Source organism: Phyllobates terribilis, unplaced genomic scaffold (assembly GCF_046119375.1).
Source record: "Phyllobates terribilis strain yellow unplaced genomic scaffold, ASM4611937v1 Scaffold_4__5_contigs__length_816908805, whole genome shotgun sequence".
In the NCBI taxonomy this organism is placed as follows: domain Eukaryota; kingdom Metazoa; phylum Chordata; class Amphibia; order Anura; family Dendrobatidae; genus Phyllobates; species Phyllobates terribilis.
Window position 1 is genome coordinate 221,937,187 of NW_027362764.1, and position 21,389 is coordinate 221,958,575.

General features: G+C 43.7%; 1 protein-coding gene across 4 annotated transcripts in view; it reads left to right on the forward strand.

Moving 5' to 3' along the window:
- DNAJC13 (DnaJ heat shock protein family (Hsp40) member C13) overlaps nt 1-21,389 on the forward strand; it is a 172,081-nt gene that overhangs the window by 94,101 nt on the left and 56,591 nt on the right. For 3 of the 4 annotated variants that reach the window (XR_012320069.1, XM_073678100.1, XM_073678097.1), the window contains exons 19-25: nt 1,802-1,897; nt 2,626-2,769; nt 5,902-5,916; nt 9,093-9,175; nt 9,549-9,702; nt 11,588-11,691; nt 12,111-12,270. Coding sequence is in view for 3 of the 4 variants with exons in the window: in XM_073678100.1 (XP_073534201.1) it covers nt 1,802-1,897; nt 2,626-2,769; nt 5,902-5,916; nt 9,093-9,175; nt 9,549-9,702; nt 11,588-11,691; nt 12,111-12,270 (756 nt within the window). In the remaining variant the exon portion in view is untranslated. The remainder of the gene's footprint in view (nt 1-1,801; nt 1,898-2,625; nt 2,770-5,901; nt 5,917-9,092; nt 9,176-9,548; nt 9,703-11,587; nt 11,692-12,110; nt 12,271-21,389) is intronic. The other variant, XM_073678098.1, reaches the window with a different exon arrangement.

The following is a 21,389-nucleotide window of genomic DNA, read 5'->3' on the forward strand; positions in this document are numbered from 1 at the left end:
TTCCTTTATTCCTCTTGGAAATGTATAAATAAATGATCATTTCTCTATTGGATATGTTTATACACACTGTGACGCTGATTAGAGGCAGACAATGTACAGTGCCTACAAGTAGTATTCAACCCCCTGCAGATTTAGCTGGTTGACACATGCAGAATTAACTTGGCATTGTGACATTTGTACTGTAGATCAGCCTGGAAGTGGGAAATGCACTGCAGCAAATTTTTTTTTTTTTTTTTAAACGTAAAAAGTTAATTCAGAGTGTCATTTATTATTCAACCCCTCAAACCACAAGAATTCTGTTTGGTCCCCCTAAAGTATTAAGAAGTAGTTCAGGCACCAAGAATAATGAGCTTCACATGTGTGGATTAAAGATCTCTTTTGCCAGCCTTTTCTGACTATTTAAGACCCTCCCCAAACTTGTGAACAGCACTCAGACATGGTCAACATGGGAAAGACAAAGGAGCATTCCAAGGCCATCAGAGACAAGATCGTGGAGGGTCACAAGGCTGGCAAGGGGTACAAAACCCTTTCCAAGGAGTTGGGCCTACCTGTCTCCACTGTTGGGAGCATCATCCGTAAGTGGAAGGCTTATGGAACTACTGTTAGCCTTCCACGGCCAGGACAGCCTTTGAAAGTGTCCTCCCGTGCCGAGGCCAGGCTTGTCCGAAGAGTCAAGGCTAACCCAAGGACAACAAGGAAGGAGCTCCGGGAAGATCTCATGGCAGTGGGGACATTGGTTTCAGTCAATACCATAAGTAACGTACTCCACCGCAATGGTCTCTGTTCCAGACGAGCCCGTAAGGTACCTTTACTTTCAAAGCGTCATGTCAAGGCTCGTCTACAGTTTGCTCATGATCACTTGTAGGACTCTGAGACAGACTGGTTCAAGGTTCTATGGTCTGATGAGACCAAGATCGAGCTCTTTGGTGCCAACCACACACGTGACGTTTGGAGACTGGATGGCACTGCATACGACCCCAAGAATACCATCCCTACAGTCAAGCATGGTGGTGGCAGCATCATGCTGTGGGGCTGTTTCTCTGCCAAGGGGCCTGGCCATCTGGTCCGCATCCATGGGAAGATGGATAGCACGGCCTACCTGGAGATTTTGGCCAAGAACCTCCGCTCCTCCATCAAGGATCTTAAGATGGGTCGTAATTTCATCTTCCAACAAGACAACGACCCAAAGCACACAGCCAAGAAAACCAAGGCCTGGTTCAATAGGGAAAAAGTCAAGGTGTTGGAGTGGCCTAGTCAGTCTCCTTACCTTAACCCAATTGAAAACTTGTGGAAGGAGCTCAAGAATAAAGTCCACATGAGACACCCAAAGAACCTAGATAACTTGGAGAAGATCTGCATGGAGGAATGGGCCAAGATAACTCCACAGACCTGTGCCGGCCTGATCAGGTCTTATAAAAGACGATTATTAGCTGTAATTACAAACAAGGGTTATTCCACAAAATATTAAACATAGGGGTTGTATAATAATTGACCCACACTTTTATGTTTAAAATTTAATAAAATTCAACTGAGCAACATAACTTTTTGGTTTGTAAGATTTATGCTTCTGTTCATAAAACCTACTCTCGTTTGCAGTTTGAAGGCTCTAACTTATTTGCATCTTATCAAACCAGCTAAATCTGCAGGGGGTTGAATACTACTTGTAGGCACTGTATGTTGCATAATCCAAGTGACTGGGCTAAGATGATACATTTAAAGGCAGGTTAATCATTGGAAACATCTCGAGCCATAAGTTCCGTGTTATAAGGTTGAACTAAAATGGTTTCTTTCTTTTCCGCAGCCCCCAGGTTTGCTGGCATACCTGGATAGTAAAGATCCTGTTCCAGAAAAAGATATTGACCGAATGCACATCAGGGATAATCTGAAAATTGCTTCTGTAAGTCCTTCTGCGTTTCTTCCTTTGTATTTATTTTGTGTGATTCAGACACAAGCCAGTGCAAGGCCTGGCAGCTAGCTGCAACCCCTCTGTGCCTTACACTGCGAGAATGCCACCTTTCAGCAGCAGCAGTTTTGCTAATGGGTCCTGTTGCCCATAAATCCCCTTTTAAGTTTGTTTTAAACTTACAGGTTATTATTGATGACAACCCCTAAAAGGTTGAATGTATAAAGACCACCTCTGAAGCAGTAGAGTTCACGGCAATCACTGAATCGTACTACTAACAAAGCTGTTGGCAGACATCATCGATTATTCATCAATGTATCAATCCCGAAACATTTAGAGGATCTGTCACCAGATTTCACAATACAAACTCACAACACCATAAACCCTCATTAAAGGGGTTGTCCAGTAATTTTTTATTGATGCCCTATACTTAAGATAGGTCATCAATATCAGATCAGGGGGGGGTGCGTCAGCTGTTCTTGGTGCAGTCAGCTGCCAAATGTGGTCGGTTGCAGGGCTGCATTGCTCTTCTATCATTGGTGTAATGCACCACCTCACAAGACATTACACAGTATAACATTTTTTATTTTAAGTGTTCATTTAGTAGCTAACTGCAAAAGCCAAGACAGGTTACTACAGGTAGTCCAGCTTTCTTACTTTGCTTCATTTACATTTTTTATTTTACCTTATAAATTCATGATGCCAATGTTTTAATTAACCAGGACCAGTATGGCAAATTTAACAAAGTTCCTGAATGGCAAAGGTTAGCTGGGAAAGCTGCTAAAGAAGTTGAAAAATTTGCTAAGGACAAAGTTGACTTGGTTCTGCTGCATTGGAGAGATAGGATGGGAATTGCACAGAAAGAGGTGAGGATACATTTTAAGTAAGGCTGTTTGAATTGTTACCTTGGCTTATGTATACTGTCTTTATTCACAAACCTCTCACTCTCTGACCTAATCATTTTCCCTAATATACCATTGTTAATATTTTGCACCTTTTATCAGATGTGTTTGGGGACATGATTTTGTGACTCTAATATATAAGTATTACATGTTCTCGTCCTGCAAGACCTTCTTCACACACTTCACAGCACTCCTGTTCTCACAATGGCTGCTGGCGGAGGAGCATGTGACCAGACCTGTTCTTCAGCCTTCTCCAATAGAAAACAACTTTTCTATTGGAGGAGGCTGATGGACAGGTCTGGTCACATGCTCCTCCGCCAGCAGCCATTGTATGGACTGGAGAGCTGCGCAGTCTGTGAGGAAGGCAGCAGTGACAGGAAGAGATCCTGTAATACTTATATACACTGGGTGCAGAATTATTAGGCAAGTTGTATTTTAGAGGATTATTTTTATTATTGATCAACAACTATGTTCTCAATCAATCCAAAAGACTCATAAATATCCAAGCTTAATATTTTTGGAAGTTGGAGTGGGGTTTTTTTTAGATTTGGCTATCTTAGGAGGATATCTGTTTGTGCAGGTAACTATTACTGTGCAGAATTATTAAGCAACTTAATAAAAACCAAATATAATCCCATCTCACGTGTTTTTCACCAGGTAGACCAATATCCGTGCACAAAATTTAGAAATAAACGTTTGACATGCAAAAACAAAAAAATTAGTGATCAATATAGCCCCCTTTCTTTATGATGACACTCAACAGCCTTCCATCCATAGATTCTGTCAGTTGCTTGATCTGTTTTCGATCAACATTGCGTTCAGCAGCCACCACAGCCTCCCAGACACTGTTCTGAGAGGTGTACTGTTTTCCCTTCCTGTAGATCTCACATTTTATGCTGGACCACAGGTTCTCTATTGGGTTCAGATCAGGTGAACAAGGGGGCCATGTCATTATTTTTTCTTCTTTTAGACCTTTACTGGCCAGTCACGCTGTGGAGTAGTTGGATGCATGTGATGAAGCATTGTCCTGCATGAAAATCATGTTTTTGTTGAACGATACCGACTTCTTCCAGTACCACTGCTTGAGGAAGTTGTCTTCCAGAAACTGGCAGTAGGTCTGGGAGTTAAGCTTCACTCCATCCTCAACCCGAAAAGGTCCCACAAGTTCATCTTTGATGATACCAGCCCATACCAGTACCCCACCTCCACCTTGCTGGCGTCTGAGTCGGAGTGGAGCTCTCTGCCCTTTACTGATCCACCCTCTGGCCCATCAAGAGTCACTCTCATTTCATCAGTCCATAAAACCTTTGAAAAATCAGTCTTAAGATATTTCTTGGCCCATTCTTGAGGTTTTATCTTATGTTTCTTGTTCAAAGGTGGTCGTTTTTCAGCCTTCCTTACCTTGGCCATGTCCCTGAGTACCGCACACCTTGTGCTTTTTGATACTCCAGTAACGTTGCAGCTCTGAAATATGGCAAAACTGGTGGCTAATGGCATCTTGGCAGCTTCACGCTTGATTTTCCTCAATTCATGGGCAGTTATTTTGCGCCTTTCTTGGCCAACACGCTTCTTGCGACCCTGTTGGCTATTGCCATGAAACGCTTGATTGTTCGGTGATCACGCTTCAAAAGTTTAGAAATTTCAAGACTGCTGCACCCCTCTGCAAGACATCTCACAATTTTGGACTTTTCAGAGCCTGTCAAATCTCTCTTCTGACCCATTTTGCCAAAGGAAAGGAAGTTGCCTAATAATTAAGCACACCTTATATAGGGTGTTGATGTCATTAGTCAACACCCCTCCTCATTACAGAGATGCACATCACCAGATTTACTTAATTGGTAGTTAGCTCTCAAGTCTATGCATCTTAGAGTAGGACAACATGTATAAAAAGTATCATGTGATCAAAATACGCATTTGCCTAATAATTCTGCACACAGTGCATTAGTAAGTGTCACAGAATCATGTCTCCAGCACATCTCCTCAAATAAATTGGTCAACCTCTTTAAGTGTGGAGAACTGAACATCTGATACCCACAAGGCTGGCAGTTATAGAAGGCAATAGTTTAGGGCTTATTTATAGTGCATGCAGGAGTTGCAGTCGCACTGGGGCCCAAAGATTCCTCTGGCCCATATGAGACCCCCAGTACTCTGAGATCAATGATGGTTGGGGACCCTGTTGGGGATTGTGCATTAGGACACAGGAGGTTCAAGTTACACCACTGACATTAGCTTACAACGGTATGATAACAGGCTATATTTTTTGAAACTTTATTCATTCTAGAATTGAACACAAGTACCGCGGGGAACTATAAAGATTGGTGTGTAATAGGAGCTCTTGTTTTGTTATATGGTTCAGATCTCTAATGTGGAATTACATGTACAAAATGTGTTTCTAAACACATCCTATAATTCACTCTGCATTGTTTTGTGTACTAATCTTATGTCTCTCCGGTATTTAGTAGATTTAAACGGAAATTTCTTCCTTTATTTTCTGACATATTACTGAAATTTGTCAGAAGATATCACTGGCGGAGTCTTTGTCGTGGGGAGCCCCATGACTGGCGGAGTCTTTGTCGTGGGGAGCCCCATGACTGGCGGAGTCTTTGTCGTGGGGCGCCCCATGACTGGCGGAGTCTTTGTCGTGGGGCGCCCCATGACTGGCGGAGTCTTTGTCGTGGGGCGCCCCATGACTGGCGGAGTCTTTGTCGTGGGGAGCCCCATGACTGGCGGAGTCTTTGTCGTGGGGCGCCCCATGACTGGCGGAGTCTTTGTCGTGGGGAGCCCCATGATTGGCGGGGTCTGTCGTGGGGAGCCCCATGACCGACTAGAAAACGAAGAAGCTTGCACATTACAGTACAGTACAGTACACCAAATGGAAATTTTCCAGCCAGGGTAAAAATGATGTCAGTGTATGCAGACACTTATATTGGCCAGCATTTCTCAGTGACCTGTCAGAAGATGTTGGAACGTGAAACTTCCCTTTAAATCTTGAATATTGTCTGAAAATACTTATAACTATTTGGGGTGCTGTCGATACCGTTCTGCTTTCTAAACCTCTATATCCCTTGTTTTTATTTTCCCTACATTCCCTATCAGGACAGGAATAATCTGGTGAGTTAGTCTTTGTCTTCTCTGTGTTTGTACAGCTTGTCCCTTTATGGCTATGTTCATTGTTTTCCTTACAGTAAACACAGATCACATCTGCTCATATTTCCAGTAAGTGGTGAAGGGTATAAAGCGGTGTTCAGGTGTCAGATTTCCTACCTGCAAAGTCTGAATGTAATATGACTGTGATGATGTATTGCTATTAGCGTTGTGCAACAAGATTTGCAGGACCCTGGTCCGGTACCCCATAGTAGCCAGACTAGAGCTGTGCTACCTTCCTTGGCCTACACATGAATGCCAGCCTCCTGGGCGCCTCTTGTGATTACTAAGCAATGTCATGACGTTGCGTTACGCCTAGTCACTAAGCCTCGTCCAGTGTCATGATGTGCATCACAAAGCGACATCATAACGTCGTGTTTCGCAGTAATCAGAAGAGGCGCACAGGAAGTTCGCTGTGCCGTAGTCTGGCTGCCTTGGAGTACTGGCACGGACGCCAGACCACGATCTTGTGAATCTTTTTGCACAACTCTAATTATCATGCATGCCCCTTTTCTAAGAAATGTTATGTATTACTTTAAATATGTGCATGTATTGCTTGCAACCTGGGATTATTTGGAGTTCTTTTTTTTTTTTTTTTGCTTTCCTCCTTTGTTTTAGTCTGTTCATAAATTTAACTGGCTTAAGTTACGTAATTAAATGATTTTTATTAACCTGTATTGAACTTCATTTTAAATATAGATATATGCTGGGCTTGAAGCTGAGTAACTTTGTAAATTCATCCCATTATTCATCTTGTACTGATTGTGACGATAAACCCACATACATATTCCATTAAAGTCCGCTAAACCTTACAAGTTTGGTGACACTGGATGACCAACCAGTATACAATATATAGGGGCCTACCTTGTCTTCCTGATCATCATCTGAAGGATTGGGCAGATTGAATTCTAATTCCCAGTCATTTTGTTCTTCCTTGAGATAACCGGCCTCCAATGGTGTCCTACAGAATAGATGCAAGCTTGGCCAAGTGTACTGGAGGGCTGGGCGAGAAGGTGGACATCTGTGGTGGCGCTTTGGTGACGGCCATCTTATGTCCAAGGCCAGTTTTATAGCATTTATTACAATCCCTCAGTCGCTGCATTTCTTTTAATTTCCTGCAGTACAGATCACTATATTACAGAAGCTGAGCTGTTATGTCTTCTGATGAAACTGTCCATCAAGAAATGTGACTGTAGCTCTGAACTGTGATGCTGGTAATTCATGATCAGTACACGATGAGCAATACAATATATTTACCAAGTTGCTTTATAACTTGGGTGGTATTTGTGCACTTGTATGTGTGTACGTATCTGTATGTGTGTTTATACACATGCACAAAGATATATGCACACAGTAGAATTACACTTGGCTTTGCACAGGTCTGTTAGGTTTACCTGTTTGTTTTTTTATGTGGTGGGGTTATAATCTTTGCTGGCTACTGATGTGAAGCTAACCTATCTCAGGAGTTATACACAGAAATTTAACATCTCTATGGCGATATCCCGTAGAGATTTAAATTAATATTTGCTTTTGTATTCTTTATTTTTTCTTTGTAATTATATGGAAAATGGGGGTCCTAGAAAGCCAAAACGTAATCTAGAACCTTCGGGAGCGCTGGACTTTACAATGTGCCAAATGTCATGTAGATTGGTACAGCAGTTTGTCCAATCTAAATTAATTAATGTGTTCCCTTTTTTTTGTGAATATCTTGAATGCTTTTGAATTCCATTTTTTTGGGGCAAATATGTCAATAACGGAAGGTCCTAAAGGGCTGCATCTCCCTATTAGGAGTATGTCTTCTTGACCTATTACATTGTAACTGCGGACCAACTCAGCCTGGTGCTTAGCATGTAGTGTAACAGGAGGCTTCCATCCCTCCTCTGCCTTCTATTACAGACACAGAAGTTCCCCACACTGCTACATGTGCAGAAATAGATATCCTTGGTCTATCTAATATTTTATTTCAGCATTTAGTGTCCTTATAACAAAAGGTCATCCATCTACAACCCTATAATTCTCTTTCATCCTTGTTTTTTTTAGATGTCTGCAATGCTTTTCCCCCCTTCATTTTTAGTATACTGTATAAACAGTGTAGTCAATTGTCATTACTGATATACAGTGAAAATATGCTGTGTGCAAAGCTGAAATAATTAAGCTTTAAAAATCATGTCTGATTTATAAAAAAAAAAGAAAAAAAGTAGAACTAATGTTAATATCCAACATTTAAAGGGAATCAGTGATGGGTTACTTATTGGGCTTCTTGAATTAGTTTTGACATATCAGTTTGATCTGCTGTGGATCTGCTAGTCCTCTCAGTGATGAGATTCTGCTATACAGAGCTCGGTAATCTTGAGCTCTGGCTATCCTCACCTCCTTTTTCACCAATGATTGGCAGTTTTCTAACTATGCACAGTGTCTGTAGAAAGCTAAAGATCAATAGTTATACAGAGCTCATCATTAAAATGAGTAGCAGAGCTGCAGCAGATAAAACCATGATTTTATACAAACTGCAGTGTGTATAGCCCTGTTTGGGTCACTCTACTGGAATAAGGGTCTCTGTCCCAGTTTTATGATGCTCTGATTGATTGAGAGGCATAAACCCGGTGACAGATTCTGTATAAAAGCTCTTTTTTTTTCTTGTAAACCTCATTCTGTAAATTACGGAGGCCATTTTGATGCACCACTCATACTGCATTTTATAACTACTAGTAATATCTGTATTGGTGTCATATTAGGAGTAATGAGTTCTAGTGAGTATATAAGTCGGATTGCAGTATTTTCTACACTTTATAGCAGACTCATATTGATCATTTGGCTTTTGTATAGAATGTATTTCCGGTTTCCCAAATCTGTGCTTCTATTCTACTGATTGATTAGATTGCTGATATCCTTCTTGGGCCATATAGCCACTTATTAAGCAGATGTGAATGTACTGTGTATCATTGTGGTGTATCTGATGTCTGCATGGTATCATTAGGGCAATGATACATGTACAGATTATCCTGTTCAAAGACATTTAAGCTTACATGTTGGGACCTATGGATAATTCACCATGTTGTTGAGAGATGCAGATGCAGAACCCTTAATTGCAGAAATATGCTTGCCAAACAAGTTTTCAATAAGTATTTGCTTTATAATTGCAGAATATAAACCAAAAACCTGTCATCCTTCGTAAAAGGCGACAACGGATAAAGATAGAGGCCAACTGGGATCTTTTTTACTACAGGTGAAAGACAAAAAAATTAACAAAAAAAAGATGATTTGTAACATTTCATCACAAAAATATGTATGTAAATTATGTCTGATTCTTACTATGTTATTTTGGTTAATCAATTACATTTGAAATTCCTTCATGCACCAGAGCTAATTTTGAGTAAATCCCTGCAATGAAAGTATCAGAGATTTGTATGTAAAATCTCACTGATGGAACCAGTCTATACCCTCCTCGCCCTTTTGGTCTATATAACTGAATTGCAGAATAAGGCCCCAGACTACTTCAACCTAAACTTTTCTACTTTAACATTTTCATGAACTATCACACATTTGTCGTTTGCATTAATTCATAATTGAATTGCTTGTCATTGCTTGTATGTTTGAAGATTTCACCAGGATCATGCTCGATCGAACTTGATCTGGAACTTTAAAACAAGGGAAGAGTTAAGAGACACGCTTGAAGCTGAAATGCGAGCATTTAACGTTGATCGGGAGCTTGGAAGCTCAACAGTGATCTCCTGGAATCATCAGGAGTTTGAGGTATTGCTGCATCCTCCTAGAGTCTCAGCAATGACAACGGCATCACAGAAAGCCACCAATGAACGAATCTGTCAGCAGGTTTATTCTTTCAATCTAAAAGTGACTGGGATCCTGATTTCAGCAATATGTCACTTGCTGGGCTTCTTGCAATAGTTTTGATAAAATCATTGTTTTACCTATTGCAGACCTGCTAGTCTTCTCGGTGAGGAGCTCAGGCTAACCCTGACCACATAGGGTAATTCATTGACAGTTTTCTGCCTTCACTGTGCAGAGGTCAAAATCTGCCAATAAATGATGGGGGACAAGACTCGCCAGAGCTCTTGAATATTAATGACTATGTAGCAGAAACTTATCACGGGAGTGCATACTTGGACGAGCACTCCTGTGTTCTCTATGAGAGATCTGCTGCTAAACTCCTCTGGTGGTGGCTTATCTCTTACAGAACAAAAGGATCGGCAGTCTGAAATCGAAACTGCCAAATCCTTATTTTTCCCGACAATGATCTGTTGGGGGCCGCAGTTCAAATTTTCTTCACTGCGTCTAAGGAGTGCCGTGGTCTTTTGTCCATTATTGGTGGACAAATGTGTATGGGGGCCTCTATTGTCTTGAGCCTTTCTTAGTTGAATAGTTGTACTACAAACTCAATTGCCAAAGAGGATTTCCACCTTAAACATAAGGTTGGGCATCAAATAGTGAGACAAAGTTTGAGCTGCAGGACCAGTTTTATCTTTTTTCACTTAATGAGATATTGGCGTTTTTATACCAGATACTACGGGAAATGCAGCCGTATTAGTTGTCCCTTTCAATTTACTTCCCAGGAACTTGCAATCCACTTTTAGTTTCTCCGGCCTTTAGTACAAAGCAACGTGATAATTTTCCATCACTTACTGAGGAGCTAATTCAAAGGTGACAAACCAGTATGGCTGCACTTTCTGTTGTCATTTTGTAAGATTGCTGGCTAAAAATTGGCAATATTTCATTAAGTAAAAGAAACCTAATCATCAGTATTTGGTTACTGCTGCATCATTAGATTTCATGTTTTCAATGGAATCACTCTTTAAATGTTTCTTTTCCATGTAAAGTTTAAATATAGGTTTACAAATCAAAAAGTAGAACAACTCTCCGGAGATTTAACATAGGTAAATTTTAGGTTTTCAAAATGGCGATCTATAAATTCTCCTAAGTTATATTGGGATGAACGCATGATGTGATAAATGAAGAGCCGATATTTGAACGTGTATGAAGTAAAGAAAAGCTTGGTTTTAGGCATATTCTCTACTTTATATACCGTATTTAGACTATAGAACAGGTTAATAAGTTTATATTTTAGGCAGTGTTCATGCTGGCATTCATATGCAGTCTGCGCCAGCAGGTCTGTCACTTTTAAAGGGACTCTGTCAGCATCAAATGACTCTTAAAACCAAAAAGTACATGCGCTCGGTGCATCACGGCGAGGCCAATAATTTAACTACATCTTCCCACCTGCTTGTTTTCCCTCTATCTCCATCCCCCTTCTTTGATTGGCGGCTCTGCCTTGATAAAGCCAGAGAAGGGTGGAGATAGATTGAAAACCAGTAGGTGGGAACATGCACTTAAATGTTTTGCCACGCCATGGTGCACCAAGCGCTTGTGCTTGGTCGAGTAGTCATTCAGTGCTGATAGTCCCTTTAAAGGCAAGCATATTGTAGCATCCCTGATAGAACACATGGACTTATGTACAGTGCTATAGCAATGCCTAATGATTGTTATATATAGCTTCCTTAATTCAAGCTTGGAGCGGAGGGTATGTTTTACATTGCATGTAGAGGTCAATGTGCACAGAGTCTTCATAGGGTATCAGAAAATGACGGTATTGATCTTACTTGGTCACTGTCCTTTATTCAAGGTGAAATACGAATGTCTGGCTGATGAGATAAAAATAGGAGACTACTACCTACGATTGCTGTTGGAAGAAGATGAGAATGAGGAGAACAGTGTGATAAAGCAATCGTAAGGAACCATTTATTGTATGGTGATATGTTCAAATCCGTTTAATGGGGTTGTTGTCTACTTTCAGGAAAGGGAGCCCTCAACACCGCAGATACCTAAAACTGCAAACAGCAGTTGCCCTCCTTAGGTCCAGCGCTAGCTCTCTACCATGCTCCCTTTTCAGTGTTTGGCTACATCGGTGACATCACGTCAGCAGTGCACATCACCGCAGTAGCCAGTCGCTGAGCGCAGCAGCTCATGTCATCTACCACGGCACAGCCGCTCACCTCAGAGACTAGCTTTAGTGGTGATGCATTCTAATCACCGCTGCACCCAAAATACTGAGACTGGCGCTGGACTCCAGGAGGGCGAGTACCTGTTGTGTTTGTTGTTTTACAGCATTTGGGGCCCACTTTACTTTACTTTGTTTGTTTTTATAGGTATGAATTCTTCAATGAACTCTACCATCGATTCCTCCTTACTCCAAAAGTGAACATGAAGTGTTTATGTTTACAAGCCCTGGCAATTGTGTATGGCCGGTGCCATGAAGAAATAGGAGCATTTACAGATACCAAGTACATTATCGGAATGCTTGATAGGGTATCAGCTGTTTAATTACTTCATAGAAGAACAATTGGCAATACGGTCTTATTCATTAGTATTTCTGGGGTTTGCACTTTTTTGGAGCATTGTTTTTCAGAATTTCCCCACTGGTAGCTTATAGCTTACACTGTATTACCGTATTTTTCGGACTATAAGACGCACCGGACCATAGAACGCATGTGGGTTTTATAGGAGGAAAATAGAAAAAATTTAAGCAAAAAATGTGGTCATGACGCACTTTCATGGGCAGGGAATCTGCTGCTGACACTGTTATAAGGGTTAACGTCCCCCAATTCTGTGTGTGTATGTGTGTGTGTGTATATGTGTGTGTGTGTGTGTATATGTATATATATATATATATTATATAATATAATATAATATAATATAATATAATATATAATTTAATTAATTAGCTGAATGTGTGTGTGTATGTCCGGGATTGGCATCTGCACCGTCTCAGCTACAGCCACAAAATTTTGCACAGTCACACGTCTGGAACCCGAGAGCGTCATAGGCTATGTTGTGAGGCGAAATTTTAACCCTGCGCGTTCCAGTTCACCAAACAATTTTGCCCCTATCTACATAATGGGGAAAAAGTGAAAGGAAAAGTGTTGGAGGTAAATTGACAGCTGCCACATGTGAACAAGGGAGAATTAAAGAATGAGAGCGATGGCGCCAAAGAGTATATACCGTACAGTTGCTAAGGTGGGGCACCGACATGGGATACTCATACTCACCACACACGGGGATATGAACACACACACAAAATGCGCCACACACTACCACGTGCTTAAACACATATACCACCCTCAGCACACACAAAACTCATCTCACAAAGATTTATCAGGCTGCCAATAGCAACCAATCACAGCTCAGCTTCTATTTTGCTACAGTTAATTAATCTGAGCTGTGATTGGTTAATATAGGCAACAAAGGACATTCTCAGTATAACAAAGCTTGTGTAAGGTAATAAGATGTCACTTAGGGTGTGTTGGTGGAAAGGCTGATATCAGTCACATTACTTCTATGTGAGAGGATATAGAAACTGCCAGTTACAGACTATTTTTACCACAATAATGCCTCATATAAAAAGGAATTTCATGGCACGAATGTCAGCTGATGTGAAAAGAAAAGCTGCATTACGGGCCAATGAAAAATGTGAAGACCGAGAAACAAGGCTGACACACATGAGAATAGCAGCTGCTTCCTCAAGAGCCAATGAACTTTCTGAGCAGAGGGAAGCGAGGCTTGCAGACATGAAAACAAGAGCTGCTGTCACGCTGTCTCTGTATACTGGAGGTAGGGGGCCTAAGCTGACCCTAAGCTGGGGCCCTGACTAATCCCTCAACCTGGAGGTACTGTTAAAGGTACAGAGGTCCAGGCCGCCAGCGTAACCCCTACCTCCTGAGGATCCCTGCACCTCAGTAATCTAGTCCTGAGAAGGACCCCGATCACAACAAAAGGGGACAAGTAATAATATGCCCACACACAGTACTTAGACGAACGAGACAGTACAAGGGAAAAACCAAAACCACCTTGCATACAAAAACTACACAACTACAACAGAGGGAACACCAACGGGAAAGGAGATAAATGATAAAGTGAGGAAGGGAAAAAACTCTCCGAATACACTTATCTCTGAAACTCCAAATACCACGATCCGCTCTGTTAGTCTGCATGAAATGCTTTCACCGACACTTCCCTAACAGACCAGCAGGCATTTGAAGGAGTCTCACTACAGCAGCATTGATTGCAGCTGGGCTAGGCTGGACCTCATCTAGCACAGAGAGAGAGAGAATTAACTCCCTCACTGCCGAAAAACACAAAGCACCAAAAAGTCAGCTGCGAGAAGTCAGGCTGTGTAATCATGACGATCTTCGTGGCGACACACCCGTGACAGTACCCCCCCTTCTACGAGGGGCCTCCGGACCCTCAGGGCCAGGTTTATCCGGGTGAGTCGTGTGGAAGGCCCGAACTAATCGGTCTGCGTTAATATCCGACGCAGGAACCCACATCCTCTCCTCAGGACCATACCCTTTCCAATGAACCAGGTACTGAAGGGACCGGCGATTAAAGCGTGAATCGATGACCCTCGATACCTGGAACTCCAAGTTACCATTGACCACCACTGGAGGCGGAGGTAAAGGTGACGGTACCACCGGCGCCACATACCTCTTAAGCAACGATCTGTGGAACACGTTGTGAATTTTAAACGTAGGGGGGAGGTCAAGACGGAATGCCACCGGATTAATTATAGAACTGATTCTGTACGGCCCGATGAACCTGGGACCCAGTTTCCAGGAGGGAACCTTAAGTTTTATATTCCTGGTAGACAACCATACCCGATCGTTCACACTTAGGTCCGGACCAGACACTCTCCTCCTATCAGCCATACGTTTGTATCGGTTCCCCATAGTATTCAGATTCTTCAGTACCCCTCTCCATACTGAAGCGAGTGATGAGGAAAATCGTTCCTCCTCAGGAACCCCCGAAGAGCCCCCCCTACTGAAAGTACAAAACTGGGGGTGAAAACCATATGCCCCAAAAAACGGGGACCTACCAGTGGACTCGCTCCGCCTATTATTAAGAGCAAACTCTGCCAGAGGTAAGAAAGAAGCCCAGTCCTCCTGGTTCTCTGACACAAAACACCGGAGATATGTCTCCAAGCTCTGGTTCATTCGTTCCGTCTGACCATTGGTCTGAGGATGAAAAGCCGATGAGAACGACAAATGCATCCCCCGCCGTGCACAAAGCGCCTTCCAGAACTTGGACACAAACTGAGACCCCCCGATCAGACACCACCTCGGAGGGTACCCCGTGAAGCCTTACAATCTCCCCAATGAACACCTGCGCAAGAGTTTTAGCATTAGGGAGAGCAGGAAGAGCGATAAAATGTGCCATCTTGCTGAACCTGTCCACTACAACGAGTATGACCGTTTTACCCGAAGACGGAGGGAGGTCCGTAATAAAGTCCATAGACAGATGAGTCCAAGGACGCTCCGGGATCTTCAAAGGTAAGAGGGCCCCAGACGGACGGGTATGTGAGGTCTTAGAGCGCGCACAAACCCCACAGGACGCGACAAAAGTTACCACCTCCTTATGTAAGTTAGGCCACCAAAACCGACGCGAGAGGAGATCCACAGTTGCTTTACTCCCCGGGTGTCCTGCAAAAACTGAGTTATGGTGTGCCTCGATCACCTTTTGTCGCAACTGATCTGGAACAAACAGTCTCCCCGGAGGTCCAACAGGGGCGTCCCCCTGAGCCTCCAATACCTCCTCCTCCAGCTCAGAGCATACTGCCGAAACCACCACCCCCTCCTGAAGGATAGGAATCGGGTCGTCCGTATTCCCGGCCCCAGGGAAACTACGAGATAAGGCATCCGCCTTTACATTTTTTGACCCAGGACGATATGTAACGACAAAATTAAACCTGGTAAAAAACAATGACCACCTAGCTTGTCTGGGATTCAGACGTTTCGCGGACTCCAGATATAGCAGGTTCTTGTGATCGGTGACGACGGTGACCGGATGGACTGCCCCCTCCAAAAAATGGCGCCACTCCTCAAAAGCTAACTTAATGGCCAAGAGTTCCCTATTGCCGACATCGTAATTCCTCTCAGCGGACGACAATTTTTTAGAGAAAAAGGCGCACGGATGCCACTTACCAGGGGACGAACCTTGTGACAATACTGCTCCCACCCCTACCTCGGAAGCGTCTACCTCTACAATGAATGGCTGTGACGCATCAGGTTGAATGAGTATGGGTGCCGAGGCAAAACATTTTTTCAAGGAGGAGAATGCATGACAAGCCTTGTCAGACCACCTAGAAAAATCCGTCCCCTTTTTAGTCATGTCTGTGAGAGGCTTAACCATGGGCGAGAAATTACGAATGAACTTCCGGTAATAATTAGCAAACCCCAGGAAACGTTGTAGTGCCTTAAGATTCTCTGGCCGATCCCACTCAAGAACTGCCCGCACTTTCCCAGGGTCCATACGAAAACCGGACGCTGAAACCAGGAAGCCTAAAAACTGGAGTTCCTGTACGGCGAACACACACTTTTCCCATTTGGCATACAGTTTATTATCCCGCAAGATCTGTAGCACCTGCCTAACGTGCTCCTGATGAGACACCAGATCCGGCGAGTAAATTAAGATATCATCCAGATATATGACAACAAACTGTCCCACCAGGCGGCGAAAAATGTCATTAACAAAGTGTTGGAACACCGCCGGGGCATTAGTCAGACCGAATGGCATGACAAGGTTCTCATAATGCCCCTCCGGAGTGTTAAACGCCGTCTTCCACTGATCCCCCTCCTTCATCCTAATCAGATTGTACGCCCCCCTGAGATCCAACTTAGAGAACCATTTGGCGCCCACGATCTGATTAAAGAGATCGGGAATAAGTGGGAGCGGATACGGATCTCGGACCGTAATCCGATTAAGTTCACGGAAATCCAGGCAAGGGCGTAGGCCTCCATCTTTCTTCTTAACAAAGAAGAACCCCGCAGCCACCGGTGAAGATGAAGGTCTAATATGCCCCTTAGCCAGACTTTCTGAAATATAATCCTTCATGGCCTGCCTCTCAGGACCAGAAAGGTTATACAACCTAGCTTTAGGTAACTTGGCCTCAGGGAGCAGTTTTACAGAACAGTCATACTCGCGATGAGGAGGTAGTTCCTGACACCCTTTCTCCGAGAATACATCCTCAAAGTCCGCCAGAAATGGAGGTAAGACCCAAGGAGTAACCGCACCGATGACCGTGTTCATGCAGTTTTTATTACAGAATTTACTCCATTGGCTTATCTCTCTGGTTTGCCAATTAATAACCGGGTTATGCTTAGTTAACCAAGGAAGGCCCAACACTATAGGAGTGGCAAGACCCTCCAACACGTAGCAAGACAACAGTTCTTTATGTATCGCCCCCACTTGAAGTTTTACGTCATGCACAGCTTGCAAAAAACTTCCCTGACCGAGAGGCCTGGCATCGATTGGGGATGGGTTTAGCCAACTCACTCAATCGCATACCTTGAACCCGGGCAAACCGAGCATCAACCAGATTAGCCCCGGCCCCACTATCCAGAAGAACAGATATCCTCTCAGTTCTCGTACCCACCACCACCTCCGCCGGTACGAGAAACTGAGACGAACCTAGGGACGAAATACCTACTCCCAGATTGCCGTCCACCACACAACCTGGGATCAACAGTTTTCCGACAACTCTTCACTCTGCAAGGGACGGGATGGACACCCCCCAATAAAATGTCCCTTTCTCCCGCAGAAGAAACACCTTCCTGTCTTATGGCGCACCACCGGTCCCCTCCCCCGAAATAATGTCCCTCCTAATTGCATAGGCTCCTCTGGACTGACCAGGGGAACCACCATATGAGGGGACCTTGTAGGAGGTGGAGTCATCACAGGGGGTAGAGTTATCCCGCACCTCTCCCGAAGCTGTCTGTCAACGCGAATAGCAAGGGCCATAGCGGCTTCCAGTGACGCGGGAGAGTCATACTGTGCCAACACATCCTGTAATTTGTCGGATAAACCTTGACAAAACTGGCTCCTAAGAGCCGGGTCATTCCACTGGGTGTCCGTGGCCCACCTACGGAACTCCGAACAGAATTCCTCCGCCGGACGATCTCCCTGCTGGATCCTACGTAACTTAGACTCAGCAAGGGAGATCCGATCTGGGTCATCATATACGAGTCCCAGAGCAGCGAAAAACCTATCCACTGACTGGAGAGCCGGGGAGCCCGGGGGAAGAGAGAACGCCCAAGATTGTGGGTCCCCTTGTAGGAGCGAGATGACAATTCCCACCCTTTGTTCTTCGCTCCCCGATGACCGAGGCCGCAGCCGAAAGTACAACTTGCATGCCTCCCGGAAAACAAAAAACTTGTCCCGCCCCCCAGTGAACCTGTCAGGGAGAGCTACTTTAGGTTCTGGTCCGGCTTGCTCCTGAGGATACAAAACCTTGGACCTAACGTCCGCCAGCTCCATGGACAAATTCTGCAACTGCCGAGCTAGACCGGCTACTGGATCCATGGTAGCTGGAGAAAAACTAAGTGGTCGGTGAAAATGTCACGCTGTCTCTGTATACTGGAGGTAGGGGGCCTAAGCTGACCCTAAGCTGGGGCCCTGACTAATCCCTCAACTTGGAGGTACTGTTAAAGGTACAGAGGTCCAGGCCGCCAGCGTAACCCCTACCTCCTGAGGATCCCTGCACCTCAGTAATCTAGTCCTGAGAAGGACCCCGATCACAACAAAAGGGGACAAGTAATAATATGCCCACACACAGTACTTAGACGAACGAGACAGTACAAGGGAAAAACCAAAACCACCTTGCATACAAAAACTACACAACTACAACAGAGGGAACACCAACGGGAAAGGAGATAAATGATAAAGTGAGGAAGGGAAAAAACTCTCCGAATACACTTATCTCTGAAACTCCAAATACCACGATCCGCTCTGTTAGTCTGCATGAAATGCTTTCACCGACACTTCCCTAACAGACCAGCAGGCATTTGAAGGAGTCTCACTACAGCAGCATTGATTGCAGCTGGGCTAGGCTGGACCTCATCTAGCACAGAGAGAGAGAGAATTAACTCCCTCACTGCCGAAAAACACAAAGCACCAAAAAGTCAGCTGCGAGAAGTCAGGCTGTGTAATCGTGACGATCTTCGTGGCGACACACCCGTGACAGCTGCTTCCTCAAGGGCCAATGAACTTTCTGAGGAGAGGGAAGCGAGGCTTGCAGATAAGAGAAGAAGAGCTGCTTCCTCAAGGGCCAATGAGTCATCTCAGCAGAGAGAAGGCAGACTTGCCACTAAGAGAATTGCTATTTCTTCCACCAGGGCACAGGAAATGGTTGGAGATTTGAAACATGCTGCCTTTTGTTACCAGTCAGACATAATCTATCAGGATAATTCTAAAGTTCAGATAGCAAAAATGGATGTGGTTTGCATGTACTGCAGTGCCCTGAGTTGGAAAGATGAACCGCAAGGTTTATGCTGTGCAAATGGCAAGATAAAACTTCCACCTCTCCTGTCACCACTAGATCCCCTAAAGTCTCTGATGACAGGTACCAGTACAATATCAAAGCATTTCTTGGACAACATTAGGAAGTACAAATCCTGCTTCCAAATGACATCATTTGGTGCAACAAAAGAAACGTTTACAACAGGATTTATGCCGACATTTAAAGCTCAAGGACAGGTTTACCACTCAGTTGGCTCACTGCTTCCATTACAAGGAGAAGAACCTCAATATCTTCAACTCTTCTTTATGGGAAATGCAGAAGCTGAGGCTCAGCGGAGTTGCTCTTTAATTCCTGACACTTGCCTTGATATTGTCACTATTTTACAGCAGTTCCTTCACTCCAACAATCTATATGTTCAACTTTTCAAGACTGCACTTGAATGCATGCCAAATGCCGATTACAAGGTTGTCATTCGAGCTGACAAAACACCACAAGGTGAACATCAGCGACGTTTCAATGCTCCCACATTTGATGAGGTAGCCATCTTGATTGTAGGTAATGATTTTCAAAGCTGTGACATTCTGCTTCAGAAAAGGAACAATAGTTTGCAACGAGTAGCAGAAACTCACAGGTCCTATGATGCTCTGCAATATCCAATCATCTTTTGGCAGGGACAGGATGGCTATCACTTTGGAATACCTCAGACAGATCATACAACAGGCAACCCTTCAGGAAAAAAAGTGTCTGCCATGGACTTCTATGCATATAGGATCATGACAAGATTTGCAGAGGAAAATCACATCTTGAAATGCAAACACCTCTTCCACCAATTTATTGTTGACATGTATGCAAAAATTGAGAGTGAACTTCTTTTATAAATCCGACTAAATCAAAAGAAGCTCAGGGCAGAGGAATATATTCACCTTAGAGATGCTGTTGCAAATGATGCTGATCCAAAAGAGTTGGGGAAAATGGTTATTCTTCCATCAACTGTCACTGGAAGCCCACGACACATGCATGAATACACACAGGATGCAATGACTTATGTGAGAAAGTATGGCTGTCCAGATCTTTTCATCACCTTTACTTGCAATCCTGCCTGGGAGGAAATTGGAGGGCACCTGTTGCTGGGCCAAAAAACAGTGAATCGCCATGACCTTATTGCTCGGGTTTTCAAACAGAAACTTTCAAAAATGACTAATCTCATCACAAAATCACATATTTATGGTGAGAAGCAGTGCTGGTTGTATTCAGCTGAATGGCAAAAAAGAGGCCTTCCTCACGCCCACATCTTGATTTGGCTGAAGCAAAAAATACAGCCTACCGAAATTGACAATATCATCAGTGCCGAATTGCCAGACCCTCAGATTGACCCATTGCTGTTTGACACCATCACAAAAAACATGATCCATGGTCCTTGTGGGAGTCTGAACAAAAAATCTACCTGTGTGATTGATGGCAGGTGTTCAAAGCATTACCCACGATCCCTGGTCCAAGAAACCCAAACAGGACAAGATGGATTCCCAGTCTACCGAAGAAGAAAGCCAGCCGAATCTTGCCACTTTGTGAAATCAATCAAGTATATCTGCAAAGGAAATGATCAAGCAGTTTTTGAACTCCAGAAAAATGGACCTATTATTGATGAAGTGGAGGCATTCCAGATGGGCAGGTACATAAGCAGCAATGAAGCTGTTTTGGAGAATACTAGGATTCTCCATTCATGAGCGCTACCCACCAGTTGTGCATCTGAGTGTGCACTTGGAAAATGGACAGAGAATTTACTTTAACCCAGCAAACTTGCAGCAGCAGCTCCTAACACCACCTAAGACACCCTCTTGGCATTTTTTGAGCTTGTCAACAAGACCCTTTTGCGAAAACAATTCTCTACTGTGATTTACCAAAGCAAAGTACTACACTTGGAATGCCTCCAGAAAAACACTGGAACAATGGGGGCTTGATATTGAAGGCTATCCAGGGGTGAAAGCAACTGATGCTCTTGGTCGCGTCTACACTGTGCATCCGTCAAATGCAGAGTGCTTCTACCTGCGCATGTTACTTCATGTTGTCAAAGGCCCTACATACATCATTTTCTGACCTGAAGACCGTCGGAGGCCATGTGTGTGAAACATTCAGGGAA